The 12876-nt window shown below is 45.0% G+C and overlaps 1 protein-coding gene across 2 annotated transcripts in view; it reads right to left on the bottom strand.

Moving 5' to 3' along the window:
• LOC125231426 overlaps positions 1–12876 on the bottom strand; it is a 29288-nt gene that overhangs the window by 14555 nt on the left and 1857 nt on the right. Inside the window, exons 5-14 of one of the 2 annotated variants that reach the window (XM_048136879.1) lie at positions 12520–12608; positions 11832–11953; positions 11228–11629; positions 10472–10846; positions 9489–9611; positions 8342–8386; positions 7642–8259; positions 7152–7298; positions 6553–6730; positions 5696–6053 (exon numbers count right to left, since the gene is read on the bottom strand). In XM_048136879.1, coding sequence (XP_047992836.1) covers positions 5696–6053; positions 6553–6730; positions 7152–7298; positions 7642–8259; positions 8342–8386; positions 9489–9611; positions 10472–10846; positions 11228–11629; positions 11832–11953; positions 12520–12608 — 2457 coding nt within the window. The remainder of the gene's footprint in view (positions 1–5695; positions 6054–6552; positions 6731–7151; positions 7299–7641; positions 8260–8341; positions 8387–9488; positions 9612–10471; positions 10847–11227; positions 11630–11831; positions 11954–12519; positions 12609–12876) is intronic. The other variant, XM_048136880.1, reaches the window with a different exon arrangement.

A 12876-nucleotide genomic window follows, 5' to 3' on the forward strand; every position in this document is an offset into this window, starting at 1 on the left:
TCGTGTTTTTATTTAAAAAGTGGCTTATAACGTTTCGGAATTATGAAATTTTTCAATTTCAATTTTCACCGTCAATTCTTTCTTCCCTTTTAATTTACGCTCGTTCTTCTTGAATAATGAGATATATTATGCCTCGCTAGCGATCATTATTCGTCTTTCGGGGTTCTCACGATAGAAATGAACGAGCGGTGCTTTATGATTCTACCCACTTTTTTGTAAGAAAGTTCCATGCTGCAAAAATCGTTACCGTTAATCAGTTTTCTTTTTAAACTATTCGCATTTCCGAGACTAAAGTAGGAAGTGTTATCCGCGTATTAAAAGTTTCGCGCGAGAATATAAGCGGTAACGTAGGTAAGTTGCTCCGCCGGGGACCACGTGCTCCGGGGACCACGTGCTTCGCGACCGCGGGCTGCGCGACCTGCGGGCTGCGGCGGCGGCGGCGACGGCGGCGGCGGAGGGCGCGGTGGAGGAATACCGCGCTCCAAGGAGGTTTGAATTTCTCCGACGAATGGGTGAGCAGATTCATATTATTTTAGAAAGAACATGTTCGGTTTCCGATTCGGTGCGGAGGCCCCAAACCACGTGTCGGCGCCGGAACTTACTGTAGCGCTGCGATAGCGCCACTGACCGCGGCAGTGTTGTCCGCCGCGTCGGCGCCGCCGAAGTTGCGTAGAAGTTGCCTCCTCGTTAACGATGGCCATCTCTGCGGTGCCGCCGAACAACGTTGTGGCCGCCACATAGGCGTCGCGTGCGACGCTGTAAGTATGTCTGCTGCTGCCCCGACGCGAGCGCCGCGCCGTTAGTGATCTGTCGTCAATATGCAGGCTACCAGCGCGGCCACCTTCTGCCCCCGCCTACAACGCCAATATCGCTGGCCGCCACGCTTATGCTGGCGCCTCGATGGTGATGCAGAGCGTTCGTCTGCCGTGACAACGCCGCGATCCTGCTGAAGCTGTCCACCAGTATCGCTGGCCGCCACGCTTATGCTGGCGCCTCGATGGTGATGCAGAGCGTGCGTCTGCCTTGACAACGCCGAGAGCCTGCTGAAGCTGTCCACCAATATCGCTGGCCGCCACGCTTATGCTGGCGCCTCGATGGTGATGCAGAGCGTTCGTCTGCCATGACAACGCCGCGATCCTGCTGAAGCTGTCCACCAGTATCGCTGGCCGCCACGCTTATGCTGGCGCCTCGATGGTGATGCAGAGCGTGCGTCTGCCTTGACAACGCCGCGAGCCTGCTGAAGCTGTCCACCAATATCGCTGGCCGCCACGCTTATGCTGGCGCCTCGATGGTGATGCAGAGCGTTCGTCTGCCGTGACAACGCCGCGATCCTGCTGACTGTCCACCAGTATCGCTGGCCGCCACGGTTATGCTGGCGCCTCGATGGTAATGCAGAGCGTGCGTCAGCCCTGACAACGCCGCGATCCTGCTGTAGCTGTCCACCAGTATCGCTGGCCGCCACGCTTATGCTGGCGCCTCGATGGTGATGCAGCGAGCTCATCTGCCGTGACAACGCCGCGATCCTGCTGAAGCTGTCCACCAGTATCGCTGGCCGCCACGCTTATGCTGGCGCCTCGATGGTGATGCAGCGCGCTCATCTGCCGTGAAAACGCCGCGACCCTGCTGAAGCTGTCCACCAGTATCGCTGGCCGCCACGCTTATGCTGGCGCCTCGATGGTGATGCAGAGCGTTCGTCTGCCGTGACAAGCCTCAGTGGTGATGCGGAGCGTAATACTGTTAACCGCTGCACAGGCGTCGCAATCCTTCTGCTGCGTCTGTCATGACAACGCCGCAAGCTACTTGAAGTTTTCCACCGGTGTCGTCGGCCGCCACGCTGATGCTGGCGCCTTGATGTCGCCTCGATCGCACGAGGTAAGATTGCAGACGCGGCGACCTTCATCGCGCCACCGAGCGCAATACTGCGGCTGCCGCGAAGGCGTCGCTAATTTTCCTGTCGCGTTTGCCGTGACGACGCCGCGAACTCTGTCGATGCTGTTCACCGATGTAGCTGACTGCCACGCTGGCGCCGGTGCCTCCCGCGCTGACGGCGGCGACCTCGAGAGGGCCACCGAGCACGATACTGCGTGACGCGACAGGGGCATCGAAGACGCCTTTCGAGCTGACGACGGCCGTCTCAATCACCGCCGAACGTAACATCGTCTGCTGCAGTGACAAGCTGGTAAGATTGCTGATGTGGTCCCTTGGTACTGCTAGCCGCCACGCTGATAACGCCCGTCGCGCCTAAGATGTCACGCTCACCGCGAGCACTGTCTTCCCCTACAATGGTGCCACGACCATATCCGGGCTCCGTCTGCTACGGTATCGTTGCAGACTCTGTTGCTGACCAGGCTGATACTGCCCTCCAATGTGACGCCGGGCGCCGCTATCAGCTGACATCCCGTACACTATGGTATCCACTCTTCTCTTTCCAGTTCCCGTGAAGTACTTCGACAGTATTTACACTCTATTTTGACCAATGACTCCTCCGTCGCCGAAGTGAGAACAGATAAATTCTAAAGATGCTACGTCCTAACGTGGCTTGGCCACCTATAGTTGAACGAGGTAAGACGTCAATAACCGGACGAGGAGCCGCACTGCTGCGAGGGTGTCCTGACGATGTTCGCGAGCTATCTAATCGGAGAGGCGCCTCGCGAGACGACCCTGTGATTCCTGTACGTCGCTCATTGTGTAGGTCAAAGACATCGTAAAGGTTTGCGGAATTAAAAAAAAAAAAAACTCTTTCAGAATGTCCAGATCTGAATTCGAGCCAGCGTGCTGCATCCTGAGCGTGCGTCTGTTTACCGGGCGGACACCAAAACCGATCGGTAATCTGGCCGCGGGGGTTCCAAGTACACGACGATTTCCCGGAGGCTTGTGGCGCCCCCTGTCCATTCGAGAGATTAACTTATTCGCCGAGCCTCTAATAAACAAATTGGGAAAAATAAACCCGCTTCGCCTTAGTGAACTTGAGATTCCAGCTCAAAGCGAAAGGGGCCAGGAACTCAGGAGGACTTCAGTAGTTATCATCTGGCTCGACTATACTGAATTAATATAGAGCTTGATTCGATCGTAGAACCTGATTTCATCAATTTCACAACTTTCGTAGTCTACAGAGGGAGGTTGGTTTCCAGCATTACCTCGTACAGCTGCCGATACCTGTAGGCCAATCGCTCCTGTTTTGCTTGCATTTGCAGCCCGATAAGACCTTAAATAATCGGAATATTGTACAAAGTAAAGCTCTTCCGATGGAAAATAATCTTCAACAGGCGGTGGCGCTGGCGACTGAAGTGACATGCAGCCGGATTAAGGTTCGCATAGCACTATATGCTATGCACAGTTCGGTTGTATGTTATGTTATGCTGTACGATGGCAGGACTACATCTCTTCGGTTACGAGTAACTACGACAGTAACTGCTGACTCCAACAGACTGTCGTACGAGGTCAGTATGCACCCCCTGGGAGCCAAGTAAGTGACCTTCGGCGACCTCGCCTTCTTCTGCGTCGCCCGTCATCGTACCTCTTCGTCTGCGAGAGCCCTGCATTACGCCGTACAACGGTACGTATTAAGCCTCCGCCACACATAAAGCGCATTCCGCTTCGCTAACGCTACGCTATCAGCGCGCTGAATGCGCGCGCATTCCGCTCGCGTCCCGCGCGCGTTGCGCTCGCAATCCGCGCTCGTTAGTTCCCGCTAGTGCCCACTGGGCGCAACGCCAGCGTTTGTGCGGTGCACCGCCATTATTGCGCTCCGCCTACGCTCTCAAAGTGCGCATGTGTGGCGGTGTTTTAATTCACCCCTTGACCTGCTACCACGACGTGTTCAGCAACCACCAGCGATGCGACACGGACGTCACCTCTCAGTCTACACTGTCGACCTTCATTGCACGAAGTAGATATCCGTCGCATCGGGTTTTGGATTAGGTAATGGATTACCCTAAGAGTCAATGACTGACTTGAAGAAATCGACTGATACCTCCGTCCAGTGTAGTAGCAATCGACAGCGCTCGTACTTTTCATCTTCTAGGCTAGTTTTACCGAGCGATCAGTATCCTCAAATGCCCTCACTAAAAAGAGTTCAGAGTTCAGGAGTCTCGCTTGTAACCGCGCTCGCTTGACGCGAAATAGTCTGATCGAAAATACCAGTATCGTAACAAATAGCCCTCGGGCGCGTGAGTGATGACCTTTTTCTGTGTTTGATATGGACGTAAGACGTTGGACTTTAAATAGTCATATCAAAGCTAATATTGATTTAGATAATTTTTACGAAGGGTTGACAAAAGCAGTATCAATTACGTTACCCTGCTACAGTACAGATAGTTACACTACTTTTACAGTTAATTTCCACACTTTGTGTCTGAAATTGGGTTTATAATAACCTGATAAAATAACGTGTCTGTTAATAATAAAAGTGTATCTAAGGTTTTTGTATCTTGTTCAAGTCAGCCTCGCCTACAATGTATAATAATGTCATTTCTCTAACTATTCGCTGACTAAAGCTAAACGTCATCACGAAAATCTCTTTAGGCGTTTCTGGCACCGAGATATTCGCGGATCGAAGGCGATTTCGACTGATACATCTGTCAAATCGGTTCAACAACCGATTCACTTATTCTTCTATGCTATGCCAATAGGGCTACCAAAGGCTTGCGCGCCAGCTGACTCGCCACCAGGAGATAATAAACAGGTCTCTATATAAGACCTCGGATATACAAACGGCACAAATAATATAAAAATTTTACCTTCCAATAAAATTGTTATTATTTTGCCTGGTATATCCGAGGTCTGAGTGATGCCTTCCTGGTAGGCTTAATATACCGTCGGCACTTCTCCTCAACAATGAGGGTGGCTGGTGGCGGGCCGGGGCGCGTAGGAGCCTTATGTTGCAGGTGGGGAAAACGGGACTACCAACATCGCGGCGGTGTGACGCCGGAGCGACTTACAACGAACGATGGCGCCATCTATCGGTCCGATGCGACGTCTACGACGTACTCTCTCTATATAAGACCTCGGATATACCAGGCAAAATAATAACAATTTTATTGGAAGGTAAAATTTTTATATATTATTATATATATCGTTGTCTGGGTCTCCACAACACACAGACCAACCCCTATAGACATCCATTACAAGACGACTCGCGGTCGCCAGCGTTCCTAGTATTTGCACTGATATAAGCGCGGGCGCTCGCCGTGCCCGATCAGTATCGACCAAGTAACAGATCCGAAAGCAGCGCGTGTTTTTCGCACTAAAAAATTGGAAAAGGGTATTTTGATGCCTTAAAGATGTCCACCTGTAGTGTGAAATGGTGTGGAAAGGTAACAAGAAGCTCAAATTTAAAAACAGACGGCATTACATTCCACAAATAAGTCATATTTATAATTTATTCAGAGCCGGCATAGGTCAACTTACATTGGCCACTTACGCGTCAGTAGAGGGACAGTCATACTTCTGTCCCTTTTCATCTGGCGCGACTGCCCGCCGTCCTTGAAACGGCCAATCACAGCGCGCTTAACACATTCCCCGCCCGCTCCTCGCACCCCAAACACTGGTGACTCGTATCGCGAACAAAATATACAAGATTTCTACTCTATAGGAGGTTCTCTGTGCCACAACACAAGCCTTCTTGAGCTTACCGTGGGGCTCAGTCAATCTGTGTAAGAATGTCGTATAATATTTATTTATTTATGGTACGTACCTTCTTAACGTGATCATTATTCTTATCCAACTTCATAAACAGCGTCGCAGCGTTCGGCAGATGCGTCGTCGGCGCATACACAATCGGCAGCAGTCTGCACTCATTCGGACTGAAGCTTATTATACAACTAGTTCCCCTCGCGTCCACACCAGGCACGTCTATAGTATACGCATCGCCGACGATATCACAGCGAACTAGAACTTTTTTATCGGAGAAGTTTTTAAGACTGAGTTCCTTTCGACCGCTTCGGACCCACGATAGGTTGTGACAGTTGGCTTTGATGGGGAACTTTTCTGTGCCACCCTGTATATCTATGACGGTTTTGGCGCTGGATAATTTTTCTTCGAACGTTAACATTCTGTGGGAAAAAAAATGATAATTTAATATAGCTACGTGAATCTTTGGGAATCGACGATTGACAACTATAATAAAATAATGTGTGAAGTACATCTACTATCAGAATTTATACTGTTTAAAATGAACTGCAGATGACAGCAAATGACGTTCTGTTATTGTCTCTAATGCAGACCCTCGATTAGCACGCCTAGTTCCAAAAATAGTTGATTTATGGGTGGTGGCTTTACAGTCCGCCATCCACTAACGGCTCAGCCACGACATTGGTCTAAGGACAGCGGTGAGCGGCGGCCATACATTGGAGCGAGACACAGCGATGGGACTTTTCATTCGCACGTATGGCTGCCGCTCATCGCTGTCGCGCTTAGACCAATGTCGTGGCTGGGCCGTAACACACGCATACCTAAGCGTTATCAAAAATCTTGGCAGAGTACGAGTAGATGCGTACTACGTTCAGTCTGTATAAGACAATTCTCAAATATAATATGATTAAGGCAACTTACGCGTTATATAAAACATCCTGCGGCCCTTTATACGTGACAGTGATTCCCTTCGCCTCTCCTGGAGCAAGCTCCACGGTCTTCACGGAGAATACAAACACCAGGCTATCTTCAATTTTCTGCTTGAGGCTCCAGGTTCCACGCAAAGATCCGACGTTTTCTAACTGTAATATTTTGGGTTCTGTAAAGAAAAGCAATACATTATTATTTATAACACGTGTATAATGCCTTTGTTTGCAAAAATTTGCTTTCGCAATCGAAAGTAGTGGAAGAAGAACTAAGATAACTTTTCACCAATTTGGTAATGAAATGCATACTTATCCTATAAGAGGCATTACTCTCATACTTCTAATCTAAACCAGCCATGATGAAATTGATGAAAGTCAGCGCGGTTGGGCAGTTTTGGAAGTAAGAGAAGAAGTACGTTACCTTGTAAGCAGGAGTGTTGATAAACTTTTGACCTACTCACAAATAAAGAAATTATTTATGTAAATTTCATAATAATAAAGATCTAATAATTAATTTAAATACGGTTGTACTCACGTTATTATATCGCTATTGTCTCACGAAAGTTTAACGTGTATAATAAAGATCTAAGTTACCCTTTGTGAAACACGGCTTGTCTTGCGTGCTGAGGCGTAGGCTTGCGACTCCCACAGAGGCGCTCAGCTCTACAGTTTTGACTGAAGCTTCGACGCCGATTAGGTTGACTACCACTGAGCCCTGGTACTTCTCCAACTCGTTACCTACTAATTAATACAAAAAAATTAGTACGCGACCAAAAATATAGGCTTATTTTCTTAGGGTTTCCTCAAACTTATCGACGCGGCTCTAGCCGAACAAAAATCGCCAGTTAGTATGGAGACGCTTAGACGTCATCGTTGCTGAACGCACACGCATGGATGTTCATACCATACTAATTGATTTTTGGTCGGCGGAAAGCCGATTCGGTATAGATATTCGGGTAGGTTTGGGGTGACCCTTATTCTTCTGAGTATCCCGATATTGATAATCAAATGCGTCATTTGCTTTAAGCTTATCCCGCCTTTAAGCGATGCGTAAACTGTACTATCTATACTATCAAGTATTTACCTTGTTTATTTAAAGAAGGAGCTTCGAAAACGACAGTCGCTCTGATAGCATTTCCTTTCGTCAAGCGACACAGTTGCACAGCCGAGCTCGCCTTCTTCAGTTTAGCCAACGCGTGTTTCTCTTCCGCTGCCCCGAGAATCTTATTAATCTCACTCATTTTTATCTCTTGAACATTCTTTAGTGAAAACACATTCTTTGTATCGACTAAAGATAACGACAGTTGTAAATCGACTGATGAATCGCTTAGCAAAACCAAAGTCGTTGCTAGTAAAGTTCGTTCTTGAGTCGGCGAAAATACAACTTTATTAGGTCCGAAACTTGATATAGCTTGGACTTCAGGCATTTTGAAGTCTACTGACAGAGTTCCTTTCTGTTCTTGCTCGCTATCTATAGAGCTATCTTTGACGGTGATGATGAATGGTATGTCAGTGGATAGTTCAGCGTTGGATGTGATGTTTAGAGTCAGTTGTTCGGTTTTGCCGGGGGAGAGTAGTAACGGTTGATGTGGCAGCTCGATGCGCAGGGGCCTCGTGGTGTCGGAGCGGTCGTATTTGAATGTGGCTGTCAGCCAGTTGTCAGATTTAGTCGTTATTGATATGGATGTGGGACAGTTTACACCTAAAATTGTAAAAGGAAAAATTGTAATGTGTTTATTAGTAAACTTCAAATGTAATGGACGAAATTTAGTTTGAAAACTTACCCACAAATCCTTTAACAGGCGTTGTTTTAATTTCAATCCACGGTCCTGAAACAGGCAAATGAGTATGAGATTCTAATTTAATGTTCAGTTAGTAAAAAAATGATAGCGCATGTTATTTCAAGTGGTCAGTATGTTATAATGTTAAATTACTGTTGTCTTCTACAGTACCCGGCGATAATGATTGCACATCGGTTTTTCTTCTCGTAGAGCGTTGTCTCTTTCTTGCTTATGTGATGTTAATTGTCTCTTTCCAAAGACCGGTGTGCATTATATCGCCGTTTATTGTAATTCAATAAAACAATGATTTCCGGCTTTATTCATAACTAAATTTAACACCTAATATACTTTATGTAAACATTTGAAAACCAATTTTCATTGTTTTATGTTTCGATAGTAACCCCTTTTTAGGATGAATTTGTTAACAGACGGCAGACACATGACAGGACGACACTTTGTTAGTGAATGCGTATGTTTTGTAGTGTTAGTAAATACACAGAATAAAGAAGAAAAAGACAAACACATAAACAAAAACAAACATCGGTACAGAAAAAGCTGATGACAATGTGAAAAGAAAGGCCTAAATCTTTCTGTCACATCAATAAATAATGCAGAAAGATACCAACATGGTTTTAAAGACAGTTTGTAGAAAAAAAAAACTAATCAAATTAAAATAAGTAAAGAAAATATGCAAAGTAGATTCTAACTCCAAAAAAATCGTTAGGGTAAATGAATGACTATGATCAGAGCTCGAACTTTTCATGCGAATGACGTCAACCTGCACACAGGGTAAATTAATGACTATTATGATAGGGGCTTCAGGTCACGATTGTCATGAAGGATGTTCCTTAAATGCAGATGAAGTTTTTTATGAGGGCGCCGACCGTCCAGTGGCGCCCTCAATAGCGGGCTAAATCTTAATTTGTGTTAGGACGCCCAAGAACAGTCGATGTAGTTAATGCTGCTAATGAGTAATAAAACTAAAGAATGACCATCAAGACAAAGCTTTTGTTCTCGGCGGTCATTTAGTATATGAAATGAATATGAAAGATGTTGAGATCTAGTCCCCCAAAATGCATTAATTTTGTTAATAAACAAATTCCTTTCGCACAAATATAGCACCCCTCACCGAGGCAAAGCGCCCACAAACCTTGATTAGCCAAGCCGGACTGCCGCCTACACTTCTGTTGCATGACGTCCCGCCAATCTACCGACTTATCTAACTCTTTATACTCAAAGTTTGGGGAGGGGACATGAGTGGGTTTAACCTCGCCTGAAAAGTACAACCATTTTATACCAGTGCAAGTAAAATACAGGTTGAATTTGTGGAAGTTATACCATTCACAAAAGAAAACATAAATGTAGGTAATATGTAAGCAGAGAAAAATATCCTAAAAGTCCAAAGTCATAGAATATATAGTAAGCATGCCTGCTTATCCGCCTGTTCTATCAAATAGCGTTGACGAGGTTGCGTGAGCACTTGAGCAGTCATATCATATAGATCATAGGAGCACTCTATGGTCGTCCTCTTACATAGGCATATTTCTTGTAAAAAAACCTTTTTTTTAACCCCCGACGCAAAAACGACGGGGTGTTATAAGTTTGACGAGTCTGTCTGTCTGTGTATGTGTCTGTCTGTGGCATCGTAGCTCCCGAACTGATGAACCGATTTCGATTTAGTTTTTTTATTTGAAAGCTGTGTTAGTCGGGAGTGTTCTTAGCTATGTTTCATGAAAATCGGTCCACTAGGTCGCGGTCGGGGGTTTTTCAAAATTTTAATTTTGTGGTTAGGTTATTAGTTGGTAGTGGTTACAGAAATAGGCCATCTGGTGAATCTGCTATTTATTTAGCACAGTAGGCCTAGCACATGATTGCCGTGAGATATATGACACGTCTTCTTCTAACTGTATAAATGACATAAGGACGGGTAGTCTATCTCGCGGCGACACTTGTAGGCGAGCGCAACTTTACCATCTAATTCTAAATCCACTAAGTATATAAAACGTCCAAATTCAAACCGTAAGCTAAGATAGAGAGATAATTGTAGTTCTTACTTTAGCAGAGTACCATGCAGAGACACTTATTTAACAATTTCATATTTATAAAATCAATCATCAATAATATTCATCTTACCATCAGTACTTGTCCGCACAGGGCTCTCTGCAGAGTAATTCTCTTTCACTGTGCTCAGAGTGGACCGACTTCTCGACGACGGCGATTTAGACCGAGTGTTATCGCTCTTAATACTTTCCTTCTCCGCCTGAGCATTAGCTAAAGAATCCCTCGTAATTAACACTTCAGGTATAACTCTGTTCTCCTGATTCTTCACAGAAATTACTGTTTTGTCGCTACCCCCGCTGTTTGCGGATTCGACGTTTCGAGTGTCTTTTAAATAGGTGACGGGTAATTCCTGCTTTGGTATTTTGTTTGCTTCTTGAAGGGGCTTGGTGTTGTCCTTCTTACAATATTTGTCAATAATATCGGAGACGTTGACGACAGAATGGTTACCTGAAAATTGTAATCAAGTATGTTAAAAATAACAATTTTAGGCTCGACGCAATGTCAATTGACTCGAAATAATACATTCCGACACAAGTGCGAAAAAATTGAAGATCGAAACACGAGTTACGAATTTCCTTTTCGCACGTGTATCGTACGACGTTTTTCAGTACAGATGACCTTCCGAAGTTTCGACCTGACAAGAAATGAGCCACTGCGTAAAAAAACACCATCTGTACTGAAAAAGCTAACTCATATCTAGCAACTCACATGAGATAACAGGCGGTCTAGCACAACTTGCGCTTTCGATTTATGCTAAACTGGCACCAGGAGTATAATAACAGATGGGTATCGCTGTACGTATAATATGTATTCAACAAAAAAACTTACCCAAAAACTCAGCAATCTTCGAAAGACTAAGCGAGCTATCAACCACAGAGCTCTCATCGCCCGTAGGTTTAATCGAACACCTAGTGACCGCCTTCACTAAATACTCATTACTAGCACCCGTAGTAACCTTTTGCTTCTGAGGCTCTAGATTAGGCATCAGAATAGACTGAGGCTTCTTAAACGGATCTACATTTTGAGATTCTTCTGTTTTTAGTCTGTAATCTGTATGGCAGAATGGGTTCATGAGTAACTGGTTGATTTGTTCCTGTTGTTTGAAGGCTTGTTTTTCTAGCTCGTCTGCCTCGTTCATAATTCTGGGTTGGCGGACGGGCACGCTGTCTAAGGAAGGGTCGAGTTTGCACGGCAGGTGTTGTAGCGACTCCGGTTGTTCGAAATGTGAGACTAAAAAGTTAAAACACAGACATTCATTTGGTTACATTAGATTAACATTACACGTAAAATAAATGCTAGATATCTGTAATTTGCAGTTTACTTCGTGTATTATCGTCACCCGCTCGAGCAGCGGTTACGTTAAACTGGCTTGCTTAACGAAGTTAGTCGGACGAGTCACCTAACTGGGAAAATATTATACCTATAAACTCACCTTCAGTCAAGCTGGGCTGCATGCTAGACCGATTAGGGCTATCTGAATGGCCGAGCACCTTGCTAAACTCAGGGCACCGGTCCCTGAAGTACCCTCCGATGGAGTCCCCAGACATGTCTATCCTGCAAGTGCATGTCAAGACTCTTTATTGCACACCTCACAAAGTTTACAATAAATGTAGGTACGGAAACAAACAGACTATTGGAAAAAGGTAAAGGCAGTCTTATTGTTCAAGAGCGATCTCTTTCAGTAAAGCTTTGGATTTTTTTCTAATATGTTGATACCATGAGCTTTCTAATTTTGATCTAAAAAAACACCAAAACAATAAGGTCTAAATTTACACAAGTATCAGCGGTTTATCAGTGACAAAATGCACTTGAAATTGTAATTTTTAGTTTCACGCTAAGTTTCCTGTAACTTAAGCAAAGCATGCTGTTTTAAATTGAAATGATTTGAAATGAAATGAAATGATTTATTTATTTTATTTTATGCATGTGGAGACTGGGTTACATATTGGGTTATATTTGCTACTCAAGTAGTCTCACCAAACTCTACCTTTACAGGCGTACATGGGTCATTCTTGATGTCATTCCCTTGGCATATTTTTTTTAAACAAATTTCTTTATAGTGTAATAAAATATGAGAATGCTGCTTAGATTGTATGGCAGCATAATTGTATGTGACTTACATTGAAGGTTCTTGTATGGTTGTACGGGCCTGTGGCACTGGGATAGGGGCATACTTTGCCACAAAGGATGCTTCATTTGCTGTTAGGTTCTGAAAGGAAATAGTAACTTTTTTATTCATAATTTATTTTGATTAAGTTTTGCAGAAGTAAACAGTCGAGAACGGAACCTCGATTTCAAAGATTTTTTTCGTTTAAGATTGTATCCAATAAAATTTCTATTAAAGAAAACAAATTCAACCACTGTGCATGTTGATTAGGCAGGTCCACACAGAGGGAGCAGTGTCGCGAGGCGATGGCCTAGAGCTGCAACTGGCCAATGCAGACATGCCTCGGCCTAGGCAGATCCCACATTCTAAG

The sequence above is a fragment of the Leguminivora glycinivorella genome, chromosome 11 (genome assembly GCF_023078275.1).
Source record: "Leguminivora glycinivorella isolate SPB_JAAS2020 chromosome 11, LegGlyc_1.1, whole genome shotgun sequence".
Classification (NCBI taxonomy): domain Eukaryota; kingdom Metazoa; phylum Arthropoda; class Insecta; order Lepidoptera; family Tortricidae; genus Leguminivora; species Leguminivora glycinivorella.